The sequence below is a fragment of the Chaetodon auriga genome, chromosome 3 (assembly GCF_051107435.1).
Source record: "Chaetodon auriga isolate fChaAug3 chromosome 3, fChaAug3.hap1, whole genome shotgun sequence".
Lineage (NCBI taxonomy): Eukaryota > Metazoa > Chordata > Actinopteri > Chaetodontiformes > Chaetodontidae > Chaetodon > Chaetodon auriga.
This window is the reverse complement of record NC_135076.1, coordinates 12,101,538-12,127,500: the sequence shown is the minus strand read 5'-3', so window position 1 is coordinate 12,127,500 and position 25,963 is coordinate 12,101,538. Positions and strand designations below refer to the sequence as shown.

Sequence of the window (25,963 nt, the reverse complement as noted above, 5' to 3'; positions counted from 1 at the left end):
TTTACATGACTTAAGAGTCACTATCAAATGCATTTTGCACTCCGCCACAAGGGAATCTAAAAGCTGAATCCCAAGAGTGTGGAAGTGGGCTGCGACTTGATTTATCACAGTCTTCTGAGCTTCCTAAAATGGCTTATAATGAAATATAAAGGTCATGCTTTATTATTAGCTGGGTCCTCTGAATTTCAGAGTGCATCCCAAGTATTTTCCTAAAGTTTGTCAGTGTCAAAGCAGCTCACTGAAGTCACTATTTGAGAAAAACAGCCACGGCACCTCCTGGACTTGATTCCTAAACTTACTTGCTGGAGGCACACTGGACATTGGTCAGTACAGTGAAGTTATTCCTCACACTTCGAAGGCTTGCCAGAACCTAAGCAGACAAAGACAGAGATAATCATTAGGATTCTTTGAACCATATCAGATCCTTTATATTTCCTTTCTTAACACTTTGTGCTTGGCTGTAGCGCAGAGTGCAATCAACTGTATTATATCAGCTCCCACTGCCCAATGAGAATTACACAGCAAGATATTTACCTGAGCAAAAGGCGTTACGATCAGGTCATCACCGTGTCTGGAAACACACACACGAAAAGAGAGAGATGGTAAGAAACATCCGGACATACACACCAAATATCAGGTTTTGCTGTTGCATAAAGTCTATATCCAAAGTGCTTTCTGCCAACGCGGTCATGGCTAAAATAAAAGATGTTAAGTGAGAACAATAAGCTGTGGCTACCATGACAGAGGACAGCCTCATTACTATAATTAACTGAAAGAGATCCAAAGAGGGAGAGGAGTGTGGGACCACGGTCATGGGTCACAAAGAGGAGTCTTCTCTTCCAGGATGTAACCTTGTAAGGCACTTAGCTCTAAGACTGACCTATTTCTGTAAGCTGAGACACGGCAAAATACTGAATTACTCTTCTGTGGGCTTCAAATCATCATCATGTTATGCAACATCTGGAGTCCTATAGTGGACTCCTTAAGCCCACCCCCGACTACAAAGCATCATCTTCCACTGGGGGGCAGAGCAGCCTCGACTGACGCCTGCTGCACACCCGCTGATGTGGTTTAATGGTACATAAAACAGCAGGGAGACTGCAGTCTGAGCGTTAGAGCAGCCACCACAATGAGTGAAAAACTATTAAAGTACTTTGTTCAAGGCTTTATTCAACTTGAATTCATTTTAATTAGGGTGGCTGATAATTGAGTTTTACCGTCTGCAACCTTTCAACTTTAACTTCCCGCAGGAAAGATTTGTCGAAACGCATAAAACAGACTATTCAACATTAATTACATGATAGAAATACTTAAAGCATATGTTAAAACACATTTCCAACAATGCACATCAGTAACAGCATAACAGAGAACCAATTGAAGTGGATCTGTATAAGAACTATATGATAATATCATGACATTGAGTTACACTACAGTGTCAAACTACTGATTCAAGGGAAACTTTAGCAAAGAATATTAAAACACTTAAATATAAATAAGTAGTTCAAGTTAATATTGTGATACTGAGCAGAATTTGTACCACCAAACAATTCTATCATACTTCTACTGCTTCTCAACGCTGACCATTTCCAGTATATCTAATGTTCTGTTCTGCTCTCCTTTAATGCTGTTCATTATTAGACTGTGCTGTGACACACACACACACAGTGTCATAGATAAAAAAGACCCCACTGAGCTGAGGAGAGGAGACGACTGACTGTTCCTGGTTCAGTCTGTTGCATCTACACTCACTGTCATGACTTCTGCTGTGACAGTCACATGGGGGAATACGTGAGTGAGCAACTGAAGGAAGGAATGATTAAATCTATCTGTATGGAAGTTTTTACTTCTCTGCACCTAAAATTTACATACATTTGACTCTAAATTCTTCAAAAAGTCTGGCTTCCCCTTTACTGGACTGTTATGATGAAATACTTGATTCTGAAATACTCGTAATGATACTAAATCTGTGTCTTGATTACTGGTGGGTTCCTGACTACGTGCAAATGTGCATGTACTGTCTGTACTTATTGATGAGGCTGCTTTGGCTGTGTGGAGGAAAACCTACAGACACTACTAAGAGCTGAAGAAACTTCATTTTTTCAGTTTAAAAGAAAAAAAACTAGATTTTTAATTAGTAAAGTATCCTGAACTAAACACTGAGCAGAGAGCTTGTAGCCAGTACAACATTATCTATAAAGTATACGTTCTCTATTGAGGGAACGCAAAAAAACTTGAGGATATGTACATTAGAATGTGCATCTTCCTAGAAATGTGTATGAACAATGCTGCTTACCACCTCTCACTGTGAACCTCTGTGTCTAACTCATGTACATACTTGCTGTGCTGTGCTGTAGTTGTTGTGCTGTGCGTGTGTGTGCGTGTGTGTGTGTGTGCGCGCATGTGTTTTCTATTTACAGTTCAGAGGCGATGGAGGAGTTTCGTGACATGGACTTGGGCGACAGATCATAGTCGCTGTCAGAGCGGTAGAGGAAGGACTCTCGGCGCTGGTTATGACCGGGGAAGTTAGTGTGGAGGACCAGACCAGAGCCGGGGGAGGCCTGGGGGTCCAGGGGGCTGCAGCTGGCAGACGGGCCATTCTCCACATCGAAACTGTGAACACAGAAACAAAGTTTTTTTTTGTTTAATGAGTGTGAAGTGTAGAGTAATAAAGCAGAGAGAAGCTAGAGCAGGTTTTAGAATTCAGGGCGACCGGCTGCAGGTGTTCTGGTAGCCTCCAGCATAATGAACATGAGCTGCTGAGCTGGAAGATACACCCTGATAAGGAAGTAACTAACCAGAATTGATGATAAGATAATAAAGGCGGATTTCTCCAGAGATTCACAGAAGTGGACCATTACACACACTGCTCTGTGGGTGCATTTGGAAATATCAAAGCAAATCGTGAACTTGTTCTGAACTTTTGTTGGAGGATGTTTTTCCGAGTGATCTGATATGAAGGTATTTACATTGTGGCAAATTATTGTAAAGGACAGGCTTACATACAGCGGTCAGCTTAAAGCTTGCTGCCCAGTAGGCTACAACCATGGTGTCATAAAGCATGTGTATAATAAGTAAAACTAAGGCTCAGTCTGATGCGTCAGTAAATAATGGTTCCTCCCTGACCAGATATTTTCAGCTTAAATCAGTTGCTACAGTTGATCTATATAAAAACTCTAAAACAATAATTGCAAGCCGTGAAACACTCCTAACCTTCAAAAAATCCTAAAAACTACATCAAGTCTGTCCAACTGCTAACATTTTGTTTTCAGTATCGTGCGCTCTGTGGACCTGATTTCACTCAACGAGAGATGAGACGCGGTCACACACTCTCACATAACCGTGTTCAGTAGACGCACACATATATGAATAGACTTGACATGACCGGGCCAGGCAGGGCAGAGTGACACGCAATGAGTGCACAGTGTTCATTCACTGATGGAAACGAGGTTCCTGTGTCGTGAGCGGGAGAAAGTGGAGGAATGAGGGAAGGAGGAGGTGGATGACATTGGCACGTCATCAGAGAGAAAGAGGAGACGGTGTGGCTGCGGTGCATCTTCCCAGAGGTCGCTCTTCAAACAAACATGTGACATATGCTTCCATGCATTTCCACTGTAGTTTGAGTTTTTGCGAGTCGCTCTCTTTTATTACTTTGTCCTGCCTTGATGGCTGCCACTTCCCCTTCTGTATAGTAAACACACACCAGCAGAGAGGGCGCTGGTTACACGACAAACTTAGCGTCCCCCTCCACTCCAAATTTGTTTTGCTTAATGTTTCTTCATTTTGATGTTTGACCTTCACTGTGCTGACGTTCGCGGAGAGTTTGTTTTCACATCCAGCTGCTGATGGAGGAACATTTCTCTGCGCTCATCTGACATCTGAGTTTCAAACACGACTTCGAGCACAAGTCTGAAATCATACACCAGTGTGATGTGAACATGTGATTCTGGAGAATCTGCCTCAATTGAAACTCTTATTCAAAGTATTTTTAGATGAAACATGTCTGGAGTGGATCTTTTTTTAAACACAATAATTACTGAAAATGAATTATTACTGAAAATGATTTACGTCTGATGGTTTTCCAAGAAAATACCCAGCGTCTGTGGGGAGGTCGTACGTATTTCGAGTGTATTTTTCTTGTGTCACTGCTCCTGCCCAGCTCCTCCTCTGTTTATTCTAATAAAATCTGGAATGGAAAAGCCATCAGTTCATCTATACAAGGAGACTTTTCCAAAAAAAAAAGACCTACAAGACAATATGTAAAAGCTCTCATGAACTGTCTGCTGCTCGCTCTTATACTGTGATACAGAGACCCTGAATGTGCTTATACTGACGCTTTATGTATTGCACATATTACATTCCACTGCACACGGATGGGGTGCTTCAGTACAGGCCTCTGTGTCAACTCATTAACACAACCACTGAAGCATTTGTAGCACATATGGGGCTGGACGGGTGGGAATTCTGATGAACGTGAGAAAGTGAGTGAAAAGTGAAGGGGCGTCTTTTTTTACACAAATGATGGGAATCTGGGTCTTAACAAAAACAACACCGTGTATGAACAACAACTGAAAGCAGACAGGATGACGCAGTGTGAGTCAACTTAACATGTGTGGCATTTTTCAAAACAGTGCATGCAAACCGCTTTACAGAAGGAATAAAAATACAGGAAATAAATGATTGAGACAATAAATACAAAAAAAAGGGCACAAAAAGCAAAACCGAACGTTAATTTGACTAAGATTAACACAGAAGTTACTGTAGTTTTAAGATGCTTTATTTCAAAACATGCAGATTTGGCTTGTGTTATGTGGGAGGCCCATACAAAGTCAAGGAGCAACAACAGCAAAACCAGGATGACCTTTAGTTTCCAGCCTTTAGTTTTCAGCCTCGACCTTGAAACAGCCTGAAGTTCCTGCTCTGAATAACAAGCTCCTCCCAGCGGACACCAAGTAATCCCCTCGGTGTTGCTTAAGTACGCTAAGTTGGTGTAATGTGTGATCCACATGTTGTGTTCTACAGAGTGAGAAATGATGTCTCAGCTAAAAGATGGCTTATATTCAAGGGGCCAACATTTATTTAAGTGTGACATGTTAACACAAAGAGTCCTGTCTCCTCCAAATTACCTTCATATACCACCAATCTGCAACAGCAAAAATGGAATCCAGACAGAAACATGTTTTCTATCAAGATGAGAAAATGTTAATTAACATATCTGGCAGTCAGTAAAATGTTCAATGTCAACATGTTACATCTGTTTTCTGCCACAATAGACAGTCCTGCAGTGCAACATCCACTTGTAGTGATTAGCATTCTTCAGTTTTCTTGTGGTTATGTTTCAGCTTAACATTTTTAGTAATACGTGAGCGTAATTTCTAGCATACAAGGTTGAAATAAACCATGTTCATGTTGAATTGTGACATGAAAACAGTGTGGAAAAGGCTTCTAAATGAGTCAGTAATTCAACAGAAAAAAGGAGGGAAGCCATCAAATCCAGAAATGTGAGAAAGTTTAATGTGCTAAATGCGTGCACAAATACAGGCACTCAGCGGCATGAAGAGCACAGAAAAGGCTCGGATCGGCAGCTGCTCTGGTTTGCGGCGCGTTTCAAGCTTGGTGTTTTTTCTGCCTGAGGAGGAGGAATCCAGCAGCTCCCCTCCTTTCTCTGTGAGTTATGACGTGGCACTACGATTCAAGCCTTTCTACGCAATACTTCCTGTTCAATCTTCTGTTTCTGAACATGCCACAATGATGCACTGAAGAGCGGTAAGGTAAATGAAAGGTGAGTGTGTCTGTGTGTGTGTGTGTGTGTGTGCCTTCAACATCCACACACATGCATGCCTGCACTGTGCACCACGTATTGAACGCTCGACTGCCCTGCCCTCAGGTCAATCCACTGCTTTGTGTGTTGTGATCACGTGTAGAGACGACTAATTCTGGAGCCAGTGCAGGCGAGTCTACTCATCCACAACGCACACATCTCACAACTGTCCCATCTTTTTCCCTCATCCTCTATGAAACACAGAGAGCTTCACATTAAATTTGTAGATGAGGACGACAGTACCAAGGAAATTAAAAAGGATAACATTTTAACAGGGTCAGCAAATGCCTCCAAGACCCATTAAGAAAGCAGAGACCCTTAGCCAAGACTACTTTTTAGGGGTTTTATGACTCCATGCACAGATAAGAGACTGGTAAGATGGATTCAGACCCTTTACTTAAGCATAAGTAGCAGTATGCAGTATAAAAATACTCATATACAAGTCAAAGGCATACATTCAAATCCTTAAGTAAAAGTCCAGAAGTATAACTGATGCATTCATGTGGAAAAACGTTTGAGCTACTTCACATGCAGGTGGATGGCTTAACCTATGGTAAGGCCTCATATTTTATAAGCTTATCATATATTTTGTATGTAAACTCTCAATATGTAACACTGAGACTGAAATACTCCACGTAAGTCCAGGACCACGTGTCATTCAACTGCTAGACAAACGCATCCGCTCAGAGCTGAGTCACATCCTCATCACAGAGTCTTTGCAGTCATGGGAGACGGTGCCAGGCATGGTACAGGTGTTATGACGGTGCTTTACGCTGTCATGGGAAGCTGACAAATGAAGCGGATTGCTCCATCCCAGCCCCTCCCCCCTCATCAGAGCGGGCTGATGACTAACACACAATGATGTCCAAGTATGAGAACGAGGGAAGCTTCATGCTGAGATTTTATCTACGTCAAGTCCATTGTTTTCAGTAACAGGACAAGCCTGAGTGCATTATTACACTAATTCATACAATGGTCACTTAAGAAGCAAGCCGAGGAAGACAGAGTTTGTTTGTGGTCAGTTAGTTTGGCCCACAGTTCAGTGAGGAGAAGCAGAATAAAGGGGACTGTGGAGTTTGATATACTTGATTTATGAAGGTGGTTACATGATTGACACACAGATCAAAGGACTGAAACCAATTCTGATTTTTAGCATCAGCTGATGGTTAATAATTTGGTCTTTGAAATATCAGAAAGATAAAAAGTTTCTGTTGATTGACTAATTGATTTAGCACTAACAAAGATTCAAGTATAGTTCAGGAGTGAGCCACATCAGCCTGGCGTGCCTACAAGAAGAACCAAAGGTCCCGTTTATTTCAGTTTTTACTGAGAAGAAGAAAAAAAAGATGGCAACATGTACATGAACAAAACTGACAAATAAACATCTAACAGTTAAATATAAAGTCATACCACAGAGAAGGATGTCATGGGAACAACAAATCAGTTGCTGTGGGTTAAAGAAGTTTGGGAACCACTTCACTCTTGTATGGTATATAGTAGCATAGCGTAGGAGCATCTTGATTTACAACACATGCAAACGTTTTCGCTCATTATTCCTCATATAAAATATACCCACCATGTGAGTTCTGATACCGCAAACAATCTAGAAGCCTGCAGTAATAATGGATCCATAAGGATCTTCTTACGACTCTCTTGTGACTGTCTGGGTGATGTCAATGCTTGGGTCTAGTTTGGTCCCATAGTGCCACTGACTGCACCCCCTGGCTACCAAAGTCCCATTGGACCATGGAGAAAATAGCTACTAATCGCTTCAACTATTTGAACTTCATTCCTGACCCTAACCCTGTGGAAAAAGTGTAACAAAATACACCAACGACGTCAAAGGTCCAACAGATTGTCTGAACTTTCATGTCTTTCTCCAGCTCCATTTGCTGAAGGAAGCCTGTGAGACGTGTCTGAAAGCTCCAAAAAGCCACTAAGCAGACCTGTGAGCTTTGATCATGTTGTTACATAATGTGTTTCACTAGTTACGAGTTACAAATTAAAGAAAAAAAAAAAAAAAAGGGCTTATCTAACTGCTGTGTAATGGTCTCCAGTAATTACTGAAAGGAGAAAAATAAGCACATTTATCTTCTGGCTGTGTTTTTACTCTGGTCTACTTAACAGGACAAAGAAGGGATATCCAAGAATTTAGCCACCGAAAAACAACACAAAGACAGACCTTGGGAACAAAGAGCCTTTTCTATGAAGAGGGGTGTCCTGGTGGTTTAGTAGATTAGTGCATTTGTCTGGGAAACAGATTCTCACTCACAGCAGCCCCCCATGCTTTCTCTTTGAAGTTCACGTACAGAGCAGCACGGACAGCAGCACTCTGCATGCAGACACATACAGATACAGTAAAAATGTAAAATTCAACCTCTTGCTCTGTCAACCTGAAACGCGCCTTCTGTTCAGAGACAGGACGAGAACCAGGCCTGTTTGTTCAACCTGCTGAGACGACCGGAGGCCAAATGCTTTATTGCAATTATGAGCTTCGCAGGTGGAAGGAAAATAAGAAGTCAGACCAGCGTGACTTAAAGGAATCTGACAGTGTGTGAACGGGGGCTGAAATGGATCAGAGCGTCACCAGATTTCATGACGCACAGTTGTGTATATTTTTTATTTTTTTTACATGATGGCATCTGTAAGCCTCCAGAGAGCCACAGAGGAGACTGATTCCTGGGAATCCCTCAGTCATCCTTTCCAATGAATCATGATCATTATGGTGTGGTATCGGGTGAATCGGTTATGTTTTTGGAGTTATGTTTCACTAAAGCAATCAGGAAGTGCTCCCTCTGACCCTAAAGTGATTTGCTATGATGACACGACATTCCTTTCCCATGATCCAGCAGCATCTGTCTGACTGATAAGCACACTGACTGACTAAGGTCTGACGATGACAGACTTAGTGACAGGATGTGTTTATTTGTTTGTTTTATTGCCTCCCCATTAGCTTCAGCAGTAGCAGGTGCTCAATACATGTAAGTGCTTGTTGATTCTCTAACACTGTTTGTCCTGATCTACAGAAGCTCTGAACGTCACTGTGCACTTTAAAAGGTTAGTCTTTGTGTCTGCGTGATAACTAACTGTCAGTTATCCACACACTGAGTGGGATAGTATGTGTTTGACCAGGGTACTTCAATAAAGCTGAATACATACATACATACATACAGTATCCATATTCCTATATTCTGCAGCATGAACAGGTGTTGCAGCCTAATTCTGTGACTGTGACTGACTGAGGTCACGCTGCAATATCAAGTCAAGAAAAGGCCATTTTAAAGCCTTACTTTAGAGTTCTTTCCCCTTATAATTTCATAATTATTTCCTGGTGAAAAAAATATTTTAAAAAAGGACTTTTCTTTTAAACTGCCCCGTTTAAAAGAAAAGCAAATACTTTTCATCATTGATTCTCGGAAACTTAATTCTTCATATCAGCTGCTCTATTTGCTGATATGACTTGTTCAGCTGACCGGCTGGGCGTTCCTATTTCTCATATAATCACAGTCAGACTGGCTTGTTTTTTCCAGGAAACTTCCAAGGAAATCACTAGTCATAATTTTTAATAGTTAATTAGTTGTAATAACAATAATGTATTATTAGCATTATTGTTATTACAACTAATACTACTACAATATGTTAATAATTGCAGACACATGAACTGGATTTTGGTCCTGTTGCAGTTAAATCTAGATTTGACAAAGCAAACATGAGGGGCCAGATTCTCGGACACAGACTAACTCTTGTCCTGCAACTTGTTTAGAAAGAGGCTTCATTCAAAACTCAGGTTATTTCAGGCCGAGTCAGCGGATACTGCAAGTGGCAGAGACCAAACTGAAAACATCCGGTACCAGAAAGTGAAGATTCCAAAGAAGGTTGGAAAGATCTGTGACAGATACTGCATTTCTTTTTTCCTGGAAAATGACTTCACTTCCCACATCTAAGACAATGGTGCTGTTTCAGGTAGTCCTGGCCAGTAACTGTCCACTGTCTCATTTACTGGTAGTCGCTGATTCCTGTGACCGTCAGTGTGTGAGCACTGATTTCCCCCCGGTGGGATACAGTATTGCTGAGATTATTCTGTTTGTATTGAGATTATTTTCAGTAGCGATTCATCTTCACATCATCACACAGCTTAATGTGACGTCTTGAAAAATAATGTTCGACAGCAATCCAAGAATACTATCATGTTTGACAAGGAATGCCTCAAACTGTCACATTTAAGAAGCTGAAAACAGCAAATTTTGGCTTTTTTTGCTCAAAAATAAGACATCTTTTGACCTGAAAATAACAAAATCAGTGTTTCTCATGATTTTTTTCTTTTTCTTAAACTAATGAGCAAGGACTCAAAAAATGGAATCATTAAAGGGCATTAATGTCGTCATCGTGGTCAAACATCCGACATCATAAACACCGCTCATCTGACCAAGCTGAAATGCAAAAAAAAAAAAAAAGAAACAACAACAGACGACTACGACTCAAATGTGGCCACAGCCTGAAGAAGAAACAGATACTTGTGCTTTGCAGACACGAGCGTCGCAGACAGGGACAGAGGGAGCATTCTTATACTTTGAATTAATCTCTTCCTTCCTGTGTGTTATGGTGAGGGGGAAACCAGTGACCATTTGTCTGTCGGGTTGTGCAAACAGAGGTGCCATGGTAACACCTCCTGTTTGTCCTAGCGCTAGCCGAGGTTTAAACATTATTTCTTCAGCACACACTTGAATTACATTTTGCTCTGTTATTAAATGAGCAATTCCGCTAATGTTAACAATGTTGTGGCTTGAAAAGTCATAGATAAAAGCCATCTGTTCCACGGCATCATAAGGAGAACTGTTTGTCAAAATGTATTAGAGACAAATATTTTCCAGCAGTCCTTGTAAAAGCTTGGGACGGAAGAAGAAATGGAGAGCTGCCTGGGACGAGCAGCGGCTCCTCAAAAGACCTCTCTGTCTAACCAGCCGGCTCCATGAAATGTGCCAGAGCTCTGAAATGCCCCAGAAGGACGATGAGCTGATTGAGTGATCCCATCAGACTGAGCAAAAATAGCAGCAAATTTTATGCTCCAAAAGACCACAGTAATATTTCCTTACATGAATCTGCATCAGTAAGTAGCTAAAAATACGTAAGTTAATTAGAGCTAGTCTAAACACGCAGACATTTCCCAACACGTAAATTCAGAAAACTCTACTTGAGCCAGGGGATCGAGTGTAACGAACGAGGACTCAAACAATCTGAATGTTTGGGGGCGTTTATGCCGTCATGGATGTCAAACACTGATCTGCTCCCTTCACTCACAGCCGGGATGTGAAAAGCTGCTCAACTCCTGATTCATTTCAAATGATGCAATATGAAGACGTTGCGTCAGTACTAACACTCGAGTAGCACGCCATCTAAACACAGACCACTTGGAAAATTGATTACATCAGCATGAACTGACCAACACTGTGCTTTTCAATGCTCAGCGTCAGATGGCTCACTGATGGCACCACCACCACCACACTGGCTGGATGTGCTGCGCATGATCAGTCCTGCTCGAATCATTTCTTTAACTTCAGAAAAATCACAAAAAAAAGGTTTTCACACGTGGCTGAAGTGGAAAAGTTGCTGTAAATGCACATCGATGGAAACAGATTTAGCAAGTGAATCATGATATCCATTCACTCGCATTCACGCTTTCGCCGAAGAGACGACAAATGTTGGCAGACGACAGACGACCTCGATGAGGTGACTGTAATAATCCTCACGTAAATACATGAAACAACCAGAAATTATGTTTTCAGTGTGGTTTATTTAATTAGGTTATTTAATTGCACCCTCCTCTTCTCTTCTCTTTGCAGACATTCTGTTAAAATTTGCACTATATTTGGATGAAAATCTTCACTCTTCACTATCAATCATCTCTACCAGCATCAGAAACTTGTAGGGGAAAGCACATGAACCCCGAGCTGGCCAATCGTAGCTCCTTCTGTTCCCATGTGGTATCTCTGTAGCACTGATGTGATGTGAGGTCACATTTTGAGGGGGCTGCGGCTCAGAAGCATCACTGTAAACCTTTACCACACAGTTAGAAAATGCAACTGAACAACGCTCAGTCCACGCTACAATTTGTTTCCACCAACTGCTGAAAAATAAGCAATTAATTCTCCTGCCCAGCAAACCACACTGATGAAAACATGAACCAGCAGAAGTATGCCCATAAACCAGTGATGGCCCTAACCTTCAGTTTATAAACACAGGCAGAACATTTAGAAGCACGCTCCAAATCAAATTTACCCGCTGGCCTTTTGTGATCTGCAACCAAAAACAGAAGAAAACTGGAAGCCAACGAGACACAGCACTTATTAATAGAAATTAGGGCACCAACGTAACCAGGACTTGTGCCAACTCATTATACACACACACAAAATCACGGAGCAGATGCTCTCGTTAGAAATCATTTACAGTCTAAATACAAAGCCACATGTCACATGATTTCAGGAAACACAAAGCAGAACTGGCTGAAAGGTGTGTTGATGACGGTGATGATGATGAAACAGAGGCTTACTGTCTGTGTGTGTGTGTGTGTGTGTGTGTGTGTGTGTGGGTGTGTGTGTGTGTGTGTGTGTGTGTGTGTGGGTGTGAGAAAGAGGGTGGGTAATAATATATAGCAGAGGGAGACAGAGTGATTGACACTTATTTAAAATGAAAGAGGAACTGAAGTGAGGGCGACGAAGAGAATATGACAGAGCAGAGAGTGAAAAATGGGTAAAAGACAGAAACTTAGCAGGACGTTCCTGCGCTGGCAGACTGCAGCGTGGCCTCTCTTTTCCATCCCATTCCCTGGTCTGTACAGTCAGGCTACTCACAGTCACAGGCTCTGGCTTCTCCCTGTCCAACTCCATTTATCATGAAACTTTCAGATTCAGAAAAACAACTCCAAGAAGTCCAAACAAGTCCAAAAAAATGACAATAAATTTGTGTAGCAAATCTTTTTTTTTTTTTCCTTACTGTATAAGTCGTGAGGTGTCTTAAGCCTGCGTTCTCTCCAATGGCCTGCAGGGGGCAACTGGTTGCAAAAACAAGTCCGAAGCTTATGAAAAAATGACTTCTCACATGATTTAATACCTCAGTAAACAACTTTCCACTGAGTTTCTGTTTCAGTAATAAATCCAAATACAGTCACTTCTGGCTCCAAAAATCCAACATGGCAACAGTCATCATGCTCATGCTCAACCAGCAGATGATGTCATGGTGGGTCTCACCCCATAAATCAACCCCTGAGGTTTGTCTTGTGAGTCTGAAAGGGGACCTGAGCTCCAGATTGGGAACCACTGGACTGAAATGTATAGAGAATATAGAAATTAGCTTCAGCTCACTGGCTACGACAGTAGAACGCTCTTTACCCACTGATGCATCAGCATTAGCTGCAAATATCTGACGCTGTAATTAATAACAATATACACAGAGGCCATTTTTCTGCAGATCAAATCATTTCACTTTCAGTACTTCACACATCGCTGCTTTAACTTTAGCAGGAGTTTCAGTGCAGGACTGCTACTTATAATGGAGTATTCTTATATTGATGTACTTTTACTTAAGTAAAGGAACGACCACTTTTTCCAACACTGTAGATAACTTTCTATGGTTTTCACGCTTGTCACCATCAACCTCACCCTTACCCTCCTCCTCCCAATCATCATGACCAGTCACCATCTTCATCATCCTTCTGCTCCTCCCAGCCATCAGTGCTATCCTTTGTTATCATCCTTGTCATTATCTCAATTGAAATAATCACCATTATCATCATCAAACCCACTTCTAAGCCGCGGCGGCTAGTTTCAACTTTGGCGCGTCACTCAGAAATCAAAAGGCCCGACCACGTAACCACAGCCGCCACATTCTTCTGTGTACCCATCTCCATAACAACATGTTATACTGTAAGTAAAGCACACTGCAAATAAAATACTGCTGAACCACAAACTCTACAACACAGTGCTGCACCCCACCCATGGGCAAGCAGGCACACAATACTGTTATTCAAAGTCCTGCAGTGGGAAGCAAAACGAATCACCGCAGTGAAAGGAAGTTGACAGCTATTTACCATATAACAAAATATAAGATGAGGCTGAAGAGCCGCCTCGGGCTCGGTTTTGTTTAGTTTAATTAAACATAGTTCTGGATTGAAAATTCTCGCAGTTTCACACAGATCTAAATGATATTTTGAGGCAGTTTAGGGTTATTTTTTCCGACAGCTGTGACTGAAAAACATTGTTCTTGTGTGTTTGTGTTGTGACTAATTATAATCACATTACAGGCGATGCTGCTCTTCTCCTTTGCCCTAAAAAGGCTCCGTATGCAGCCTGCTACGCACGCAGCAGCATTCGTAATCTCAATATTTAAATGAACAGTTTTGGTTTTAAAGATAAAAAAAAAATGTTTTAGCAAAGTATTACTGAGCAGTACCTGGCTGGACATGTGAGAAACTCTCGCTGGCACACATACAGTAGTATATGGGCTAATTCATGCACACCCACATACCAAAGAGGGTACAGGACAGCTGCACGTGTGTCAATATGTTGCAGGCTATGTACAAACAAAAGCACATGCATTTACAGTGAACCCAAAAGTGTGAGGAAGCGGTCATGGAGTAATAACCCCCCGGCGCTCACGCGGCCTCGTCTACCTGTCTAATGACTCAAACATGCAGCACAGTGCACCATCTGTGTACTTCTGCTTTCTTCAGTATAGTCCAGTACTTTCCACAGGAAACCCTCGGTCACAGCGGTGGAGCCCACCCAACCAGAGGTGGATGCCCGACGTCTCCAGAGCTCAACGTCTCCACACTTCCATGATTACAAATCTGCTGTCAGGGCTATTTTGTCTTAAAGATTAAAGAAATAAAGATTTTGCAGTACGCACAAACACGTTGAGAAAACTGTTAGTGAAAGACAGATCACATGACACCGAAACCATGTTGGTGGGTATTTTAATAAACTCCTGTTTATTGTAGGATGTCCCCTAAGCCTTGCAGCAACCCAAGGCAGCGGCCTGCTGTGTCTCCAGCTGAATAAAAATACCCAGTCCTCCTTAGGTGAGCCTCAGCCCAGCTCTGCACACTGCTTTATTTCTTCCCTGACTCAAAGATGAAAAAGAAAAAAGCCTGCAATCAATGTCTGCATCAGTACTGGTTGTAACTCGTTTCTTTTTCTGCTTATTGTCATTCTTAGAAATGGCACTTCACAGCTGTATACCAAATATAACCTGTGCACGACGGTGTGTTCAAAGACGTACTGAAGGCCTTATCGCAAGACAGAAATAAACATCAGGCAGGTGAGATGAGACGAACAGCGCTTGATTCTGACTTGAGGAACAAACAAACAGATGGATGTTGATTCTCATCCTCAAGCATAAACATCCTTTATGAGGGCAGGAGTTCATTTTCTATGAAGGCTTCAAATCACGGCACTAACTATAGTGATGGCTTTCAAGGAAAATTTGCTCCTCTCTCTGCTCTGGATTTTTGAAAGTTACCTCCGTGTAAACAGAGTAGGTCATGTAAAGTTTTTAAATAAAATCACTACGGGGCGTCCTGGATTTTGTGCCGGCTGAGGTCCAGACCAGGCTCTAACAGTGTTAGTTTAAATGTCAGACACAACATCAGCGTCGGCTCATCTCATCCAGCCTGCCCAAACTCTCACTCTTTCCCAGCTCGTTCTCTTCTCTGATGTCTGCTGCATGTGTGCTGCTGTGAGGATGAAAACATCAAAGATATTCTTAAAGTCTACAACAGCAACTGCGTTACATTCTTCAGGCGTCAGCTCGCCTAAATTACAAAGACGGTGCCGAGCCGTGCAGTGCCTTTTGGTTTGGCAATGTTTCAGTGCTTCCAGGGTAAGGTAGGAAAATATCTTTGTTTGCACTTGAGGTGAGCTGACCTTCAAAACGATATGAAACATTTAAATCACCAGTTCCTAAACTTTTCTGGCTTGTGACCCTTTACAGCTGACCCTTGCTGCAGGTGCTGATGTTCTCAGATTGTTGCAATGTAATGTGAAACTTTCCAATATTTCACAAGAAAAAAACAATTTGAGGAAACTCAAATAGTCACTTTTAGTCCTATTTTTCTTCTTTCTTAACTTGTCTTTATTTTGGCACCCAAATTGGAAACCACTGCTTTAAACGCGTTGACCCTGGCAGTCAAACCCGGTAATGACTATGTGACCATGGAGACAGTTCGACAGTGATCTTACTGGAGAACTAATATGTTCAGACAAGAATCCTGCTGGGCCACAAAGTCAAATTTACCAGAGTTGCTAACGGCTGAGACGATTGGAGACCCTTCAATGTCATGTTTATTTATTTATTTATTTATTTATTTATTTTAGAGATATCCTTCGGGTCGTCTGGTGGTCTCACAGGCCACACTATGTTCACACTGTGGCTAAAAAAATAATAAACAAATTCATCTCAACACTTGTAGACTTATTTGCATGGCAAACCACTTGACTCTTACTGGATTACACCGCATGCAACCCATACAAAACATTCATCTGCAAAAACTGCTGCAACCCCAAAAACCATAAGATCTACTTCAGCTGGCTTTTCTCACCCGACCACATTCAGCTAAGCGTTATTATAATGATGAGAAACATGCTAGAGGATTGGTTAATGGGAAATGGGAAGTAAGAAGACACATACACTGCATTCCACCCAGAGTTAAAGGACTGTGAGAAGCACTATAACACTTAGACAGCTTAGTGAACAGTTTCTTTAAATACACAACTTCACGTAGAAGAAAATGCTCAGTAATTTGGTCTGAGGTGAGAATGACACCCTCAAGCCAAACGCAGCAGGAGCAGAATCGAAAGCACAGGATTCTCTCGAAGTGTGAGGCAGCGTCAAGTGTGTGAATGTGTGTGTCCGAACCTGTGAGCATGGCTGTGGTTGGCGGCGTGGAGCTTCCTGATGACTTCCTCACTGAAGTCAAAATGAACCCTTCCTCTGGCACAGGGGGAACGCCGGTACATCGCCCCGACACACACACAGACACTCATGCACACGCTACCTGAAACATGCCGTCACACACACATAACCACAAGCAGATCAACTAGAGCACACCCAGTCGCAGCACTTCACACACACACACATCTGATAAGTCAGCACCACTGGTGGTAACCGCACAGCAGCATGCATGCACGCACACACACACGCACACACACAAACCTCATGTACTTACAAAACTCACTTAGGTCACACACAAAGTAGCTACTTCACATGAAATCAAATGTATCTGTCACTCACTACAAAACAAGCAGCAGCACACACACATTCAGCTCGTATGAACGGCAACACATCAGCCAATCAGGCACCTACATTCACATGACTGTTACCTATAAAAGCTCTGCTTAAAAAGTTAGATTATCCTTCAGTCACCCCCTCCTCGGAACAAATAAAAGCAGCAAACAGGTATCCGAACACCTTCTTCACACACGTCACACACAGCAGCAACACAAGCAGCAGCCCATACGTCACATCACGGAACTCTTTAAGCCCTCGCTCACTCTGACACTCTCCTCACACTCTCTGGGCTCTCTCTGCGGACTCTTCTCTTCGTCAGAGGCTATACTTCCTCCCCATGGTGTGTGTGTGTGTGTGTGTGTGTGTGTGTGCGTGCATAGTATGTGTGTGTGTATGGAGCTCTGTTCCCTTCAGCGCGGCCCAGCAGAGTAAGGAGGAACATCTAAGTTCAGGAGTGGAGTCACTGGAGTGGAGTCATAATTCATCCATCACTCACAGCCTCGTCAGCTTTAATTAACAGTGTATCTATGGAAAACATTCAGAGGCATAACAGATACACACAGGGCGGCTGAGAAGAGCGCTCTGTACGTGCACATAACTGATGCACTGTACAAGCTGCGATGACTTAAGAGAGTTAATTTTCCAAGAAATGGCCCAACAAATCATCTCAAAAGCCTGGAGAGGAAGGCGAGATGGACTGTAAGGCTTATTCTATGTGCTCAGTATTATACAGACACTACACAAGACACTTTTAAGAAGATCTGTCATATTTTACTGTCAACTTTCTCTCTTATATTTATGTTTCTTCTTTCTTTGTCTTTTTATTTTCTCTCACTATGTTGATTGTAATGCTACAAAAAACCAAAGCACAGCACGTGTACACCTGCTCGGCAATAAACCCGAATCTGACGGTGAAAATGTTTTTCACAGTGAGTTTTGAATTTTGTTTTCTATTTCTGGACTTTTTTATTGTCCTGTATGATTACGTATATGCAGCTTATGTGAACTTATGGTGCCTTGCAGGTTGAGCTGTGTGCATGATACAGTAATAAAAATAGCAACACTTTCAAGTCTCCTTATTTAGCATGTATCGTGTTATAGAAAATGGTTAATAACTTCATTGTAGTGTGTTATAAACCATTTCTGTAAATGTCCTGGTCTACCTTAACTGTCAGTGTGTGTCTGTATGGGAAAGAGGTGGCATCTGGTGCTCTCGCAGGGGGCCGCAGCGCCTGATGACACTGTGCAGTTTACTGATACCCAAGCCCTTTGATGACTGATGACAGATCTGTGATAATAGCAGCACATGCAGTACAACAAATGAGCTGCGGAAACATAAGAGGAGAGAAAAAGAGAGAGTGATGAGAAATACATTGACTTTGAAGCTACGGTGGGAGGTCTTTCTTTCTGTGTCTGTGTCCAGGACAAATCTGTTCCAATTACCAACCATGTTGTCCAGATTTTGACTGCACAGATTTTCACTATAAAAGCTTTTGGAAAAGTTATTTTAGTAAGTTAAAACCCATCAAAAATCCTGTTTATAGCTGCAGGATGTGAGCTAGGTACATATTAATGAAAGTAGCGCTAACTACATTTTAATTGATACAGAAAGTCATTGTGTATTGTTAATATATTTCTCTTAGCAGGTGCTTGATTAGCAGTTACCAATTTCAGCTTGCAGCTCCAGTGCTGCTTCTATGTTTCTGTACATTTTAAACATTAAAATCAGACGGATACTGCATGATTTTCTGTTAACTAATACAAGCTGCTTTTGGTCAGCGGAGGACAACGTGTTAAACCCAACAACCAGAGATGGAAAATAACTAGATAGTACTCAACTTCAATAGATTTTGATGGGCTTTTACTTGAAGTATGTACAATTCATGCCCTTTTGACACCTTGAACCGGGATTTGTGACACATCTCTTACCATCTTTGTATTTCAATGAAGCAAGATTTATCATCTGAATATGAAATCTTTGCATGAAAAGGTGACACTGGTTGCATGAGTAAGTGTCTACTACTCCTTCTAACTTCCTCAGACAGATGTCATGAAACTGAACAGGAAAACCTTCCTGCCTGACAACTAAAGGAGTTTCTAAAAAGTACCATCATGACAGGACAAGTGAGCTGTCATTTATTTGGAAATGATTCAGAAAGATGACGCATTACACAAGCACTTAAAAACACATAAGGGGGAGGAGTAGGTGGCCAAAACTGAACTGAATCACTACTACATTCCCACAATGCATCTCACCAGACTGCTTCACAATGCACACAAAGATGAGAAATGGGAGCGGCGGAAGATGTGGTGGCCACAGGGCTGTATGTATGCTGTGCGACAATGGCAATGGCATTCCTCTTTAATGACCTCCCGGGGGTTAGACGCTGAAGAAGAAGATATAAGAAAGAGGTCCTCCTCACAGTATAATGGTCATCATTTATGGCACACCAGTGGTGACTGGTGCACATTTTGAAAACACTCACTGACGCAGATCTCACACGAGAACGTAAGTGTTAAAGGGGACAAAGACTGCTGGGATATACAAGTGCTGCTGAATATAAAGAGAATCTCTTGTGTGGTTCAGCTTTTTAAATGTCATGTATCCAGCAACTGTTTATCCTTATATCAAAATATACAGACGAGGGTTATTTGTTTTTTTAAGGTCATCATCCAAATTAGCCCAAAACGCTGGTATTTGAAGAAAAAGGCCTCTCTGTTTAATCCAATTCTGACAGAATTTAGTGACATTCACTGCATCACAAATCATCCTATACAATAGATCCAAAACGATGAAATCAACATAAGTGCTCATATACAGTATGAACGGGAACTTTTCTTTTTATCCAGAGTTTCTTACACTAGGAAACTGAATGAACAGACACTGCACACTGGGCAAACGGCTGGTTGTGTTTACAGGGCTTGGTGCTGCTGTGTTTCATTTGTTCCACCTTTCAAATTAATCAGATGGAAAATAAACAGTATGCCAAGACGCTGTTGCATTACAAGAAACAAAACCTTGGCAACATAACAAATACTACTGTGCTGTATTTAGCGGCGGTTCTAATTATAGAGCACAAAGAGTTATGTGTTAATATGACATCTGTTAATAAAAGCAAACCTCTGACACCCAGTGGAACTATTCACTCTTGGGCAGTGCACAGTGCACTCTGTCCACTTGTGCTCACAGTTCAAATCAGTGACCAGAGCTGATGAAACGGATAAAATGGACAAAACCACAGACAGGCTGTATAAACCCTTTTTGACCATCAGAGGCCACCATTTCATTCCCCAGGGAAAAAAAAAAAAGTTTTTCACGCCAGCATCCACAAGATGGCAGTGTGTAACTGTATTTTCTGCCTTGAGTCACAGCGGCCAAGACAGCATGAAGCTCACAATGACAGGATGTGGCGTGCAAGATGTGCCACCAGAAGAATCGTGCCCTGTTATTTCATGTTGGATCAGAATGACAGAGATAACAGAAAACAGCCACAAACTTACTGTGACAAAGTGATGAGAGCCTGTGACCCCACATCCAGAACCCATACTTGTTAATTAGGCTGAGCGGTGACTAAACTCTGTACACCAAGTTAACAAGATGCCTGAAAAGTCAATACATCTGTGTAAACCCTTAATTACACATCGGGAATCTCACAAGCTTGGTTGATGTATTTTATTGATGAACGTTGATGCTCCAATTAGCCCTTTTCATTCATCTGGAACCCTGTTTTTGATTCATGTGTGGTATTTTAATCATTTATCTTATTGTAAAATGTCTTGGGAGATTATGTATGTCTGCATTTGACTGCAAACACAAATAAGAGAGCTCGTACAGCTTTAACAGGGTTTCACACAGAAGCAGAGAACCATAATTAAACATCGATCAGCCCCTATTTGACAGCTTAAGAGGAGCCTGTCACTGGTAGACCGCTCCTCCAGCTTGTGATTTAAATCGATATCACACTGCAGACAAGGAGACCAGGAAAAAAAGGACAAACTTTAGCAAAATGCCTTTTGTCTCAGCGAACAAAAAAGAAATATATTAACTGCAAATAGAATCTCAGCTGTGTTTGACAGAACCTGACAGGCACAACATCACCTTTGACATGAAAGCTGCCTCTCTCATACAAACACACACGCAATCACATTAAATCAGGATCAAACAACAGGCATGATCCCTCAAAGCTATTTAAATATAAATTCTAAAAAGGGAGAAAGAGAGTAGGAGGGAGACAGAGTTCAGAGGAGCAGACTGAGAGAAAACAAGTTTACCAGACAGAGGCAAAGGAAGCCAGACAGTGAGGAAGGTATCAAGTGATTTTACAAGATTTTGATGAGAATCTGATTCTGAATCAATTCACTCATTCCGAAAGTCCATGCTCACAGGAACCCCTCACTTGGTATGCTATTTCAATAAAGAAAAGACAAGACAGGACTCTGAACCGCAGGTGCTGTGTAATACTGCTGCGAACTACGGTGCCACGGAGACATATTATTCAAACCAGCCTGATCTTCCGTGTGACTCTGCTTACTCTCTTCTGATCCCAAGATTTCCACCAGAGATGCCTGATCTGACCTGCCAGCTCGGTATCAGCACAGATACTGACCTCATTAAGTGGATCAGGTGTCCGCAGGATATCACCGATCCACAACAAATACAGTGTCTTCATCAGAGTTATCAAATTTAATGTTTCCCCATTCACTTACATTCAGTTAGTCATAATGAGCCACCAACTCAATTTAAGAGCCACAGCAGCAGAATAATTGCCCCTCTGATCATCATTATACCAGAAATCAGATTGGTACTCATGATCGTCTGATACCCTGACTTTAGGTGTGAGAATCAGGAGGATATGAGGACAGAAGAAGACAGATCGGTACATCCCTGATGTGAACAGCTCATGTTTGATCTCAGTAACTACCTCAAAACAGCGAGATGTGAACGTCCACCACTGTGCAGAACTGATGAAACATCCAAAACCAAACGAGTCTGACTGCCTCTGACTATGGCTCAGTCCAGCCACTGTGCCCTCGTCCTACTGCTACAGCACATTTATGAGAAGGGTTCACCACACGGACATCTGTCAAAATCAGCCTCATCAAAAATCAATCAAATCAAAGGTCAGTGAGTAAGAAAAAGCTGAATTAATAACCTTTGGAGACAATGAGCGAGTATCAATGCTGATTTGCGATATTTAGCCCTGAGCAGACACGTACTTGAAAGACAAAACAGGAAAGAAATATAAATGATACATCATACAAGCTCTGTTTGCTGCTTTGTCTTTTATCATTCATAGGATACAGAGGAGAGGCGGGATGGGACTCATAATAACATCAGGTTAGTTTTTATAAATAAGAACGCAGTTTTAATATGAATAAACGCTCTTTTGAACATGCCACTAGCTGCTCTGTTGCCTTTTTTGATTCTTTTTTTATTTTCCACTGTCTGCTCTAATTGCTGTTTGGTTGCAGCACCTGGCTAGCGCTGTGTGGACTGTGGATTGATTACATATCAGGAGGGTGCAGCCACCAAAATTCAAATCCCAACGATGGAGTCAAAGAAAACAATGGCAAAAACATCAAACAAAAGCACGGGAACGGCACGAGACCAGAGCTGTTCCTCTGGGACTGGGATGAAACAGGAGTATTTTTTAGGGACTGAGATGGAACGGGAGTGAAGATCCACTTGCATGTCACCCTCTAATACAGAGACACTTACACTTTACACTTACACGACTGTATCCTTCCAGCTTCAGGTCAAGAGTGGCTGAGCATCCCTCAGTTGAAACTATTATTCATACAACCTTCCGCTTAATAAGAAGCGTCCTCCACAGATCCACAGCGAGTGTGACTTCATGTGGAGAGACACTGGGGAGTGGAGTGCAGTTTGGGGGAAACCTCTCCATTCACACTGTACAGCCTGAACTTGTCTCTGTTCGTTCACATTCACTTCACACACACATCACAGGTGAGGCCGCTGAGACGATTACTGAGTTGACACAGAAACGATGAGCAGCATGAACACACACAAAGACACAGATCTCTGAGGTCTGACCTCAGAGAAAAGAAAAGAAAAAAAGAAAGAATGGCTGGGAGGAGGTATGAAAAGAGAAGGGATGAGGTCAAAAAAAGAGATAAAAAGCCTGTATCCATCAGCTGCTACATTCAAAGGAGAATTTGAGTCTAGGTCTTGCTGGTCTTACCACAACATGCTTACCCCAACCCCCCCGACCCCATGTAAATCTAATTCTCCTCTCTGAAAAGAGGGCACTGCAGTCAGTCCCCCTGTGATTAACCTAATTCCCTGATCGCAGAGCAGCGTTCCTCTCAGTGCCAGCACCATACTGTGTTTGACATCAGCAGCTCTCACGCTGTGATAACTCGGGGGCATAAGTCAAAAAATGTGTGAATTTTAAGCAGTGCAGAGCGTAGCACCACTACTAAACATTACTAGCATCAAGCGCCATAAGAGCGAGCTCACAAAGAGGGAGCCGCACTACAACACAGCTTGATGATTGTGAGTGAACTCTGCAACCTCGCTGTGAGGGCTAACGTTAAGCTAGCTCTATATGGTCGCTAAATACCTCTAAAACATAAGCTGTTCCTACATGTTATGAGTAGGGATGATGTGGTGTGTGGGTGTGGAGGCTTGGAGATGTTTAAAGGCAGTTTTGACTCAGTGCATAACCAAAGTAAGTGGCAAAGGAAGCATTCACATCCTATATTTAACTAAAAGCATCAATACCACACATTCAAAAGCTTACTTAAGTAAATGTAAGCCCTATCACGCAAAATGTAAAGTAGAAGACGTAGACATATTCATTGTGCAGTAACACAGTGTTTTACTATCATATATGATGTTTCTGGATTATTATTACTGCTGCATTAATGTGTATGTTGTATTTTACTGCTCCTACTTTATTTACTGGCTAGTTTAATCTACAGCAGTGCATCATGAGATCATCATATGTTTGTAGTGTTGCTGTGCTGTGTGAACCACGCATCTCCAACAAGAGCTCAGAAAAACGGCCTGTTTTCTGCTTTGTGACATTTTCCAGCTCATTCAAGAGATCTAAAGAGTGTATTTAGTCGTAGAATTTTCTCAAACTTTTTCTCAACCTTCAGCACATATGTCACTGCTGTGCTTAAAAGACACAACACACATGACATCATCGTCTAACATCTGGGAGTGTGTGCGTGTCCTTGTGCGTGTCGCTGCTTGTTTTCCAGTTTGTTCAATCAGTGATGTGCCAGCATGTGTGTGCCACGGTGAGGATACTTAAGGCTACAAACATGGTGGATGTTGTTTGACGGTGAAAGGGCTCGATCCTGACATGAGAACAGGGAGTCAGATGACAGGATCCACATGTGCCAAGTTCTCTCCTGCCTGCCTCTAAACACAGCACCTTCTTATCTGCTCCATCTCCCAACAGTCAGGCTACTGGATCTGTAGGAGCGTAATCCACAAAGTGGTTCAAAACAATGATTCACTTCAGGTTCAGAGATCAAGAATGAGGGAATGTTCAGCAAATCACTGAGCTAGCAGCTCTGCACACACTTCAGCTGCTCAGAACATGCAGGAGAGGCTCTCATTTTTGAACAAAGGTCCATCATTTCAAATCACAGTACTGCACTGTTAGGAGAGTCATATTGTTCATGATAATATTGGTATTATTTTTAATATGATAAAAAAAAAAATCAGCGAAATATTCAGACATAATGACATCATAATGTTACGCACAACAAGAAGAAGCATGGCTGAAAGTGAACACAGCATTGGTACCAGCTCCACGGTGGAGGAGTTAGCTGCAAAAGGGGGGCGATTTCAGTAGTGTGGAAGTGGTTTAGTGACAAAAGATCAAATGCACAGTAAAATGTCCTGCATAGACACCAAATCTCTATCAGAAGAATATCATTATCACAGAAACACCCCGAATTTAGTGTTATTATTTCAGGGCCATATCTCCTAGCCCTGTGTCGTGTATGACTGCAGTGTGTGTGTGTGTGTGTGTGAAACAGTGAGTAGCTGGTGATCAGTGATATTGCAGTTCTTATACGCTAATCCTGCTTTAGGGTTTGGTTTCGGTTAATTATGTAAAACACATTAATTCTGCTGGATGAGCTTTTACATTATTGCATACAATTGCAACCACGTGGCGTTGGAATCCTCTGAGAGGAAATGTGTTTCTTGTCTAAGAAACCCTCTAATATCACATTTCACTTAGACAACCTGAGCAGCAGAACCTCACTGACTGCTGAGTTTGACAAATATCCAGAGCATGCTTGAAGCTTGTTATTTAGATGACCATTTGGCACTGAAAAGCCGAATATGGAGAGAATCTGGTTTGATTAAAGTGCAGATGTGCATCTGTGAGTTGATATGGGTGGAAGGGTCTGTGTAGCTGCTGAGAGGGAGGAGGAGAGACTCAAGGTTTTCACTCCACGGCTCTCCTCTGCACTGAGGGGCAGCTGAAAGTCCTATCAGCAACTTCAAACAGCGATTCTCACACACACACACACACACACACACACACACAGCAGGTCTAATGGTGAACCATCTCCCACAAATGACATTTACAGATGACTAATCTGCAAAAGCAAGTACATTTTGAAGGAAATATAACGTACCTGACGAGTCACAAAAATCTTGATTCTGAACAGATCAGCAAAATGTTAATTGACAAAACATTTCGTTTGTTTTCCACCCAAACATCAAATCTTGCAGTACAATATCCACAGTGCAGAACTGTCCAGACCTTTGCTGAAGATTCGCCTCTTCTTGTTAGCATTAAGTTCCACTTCATCCCTTACTGAGCAATAATTTAAACATTTCCATTTTGCTGTTTATTGTTCTTCTTTCTATTT

General features: G+C 41.9%; 1 protein-coding gene across 3 annotated transcripts in view; it reads right to left on the bottom strand.

Moving 5' to 3' along the window:
- Positions 1-25,963, bottom strand: part of pde4ba (phosphodiesterase 4B, cAMP-specific a) — a 163,751-nt gene that overhangs the window by 52,774 nt on the left and 85,014 nt on the right. For 2 of the 3 annotated variants that reach the window (XM_076724409.1, XM_076724419.1), the window contains 3 exons: positions 2,416-2,610; positions 535-571; positions 300-370 (listed from right to left, as the gene is read on the bottom strand). In XM_076724409.1, the coding sequence (XP_076580524.1) occupies positions 300-370; positions 535-571; positions 2,416-2,610 (303 nt within the window). Of the gene's footprint in view, positions 1-299; positions 371-534; positions 572-2,415; positions 2,611-16,726; positions 16,988-25,963 lie in introns of those variants that run through there. The other variant, XM_076724428.1, reaches the window with a different exon arrangement.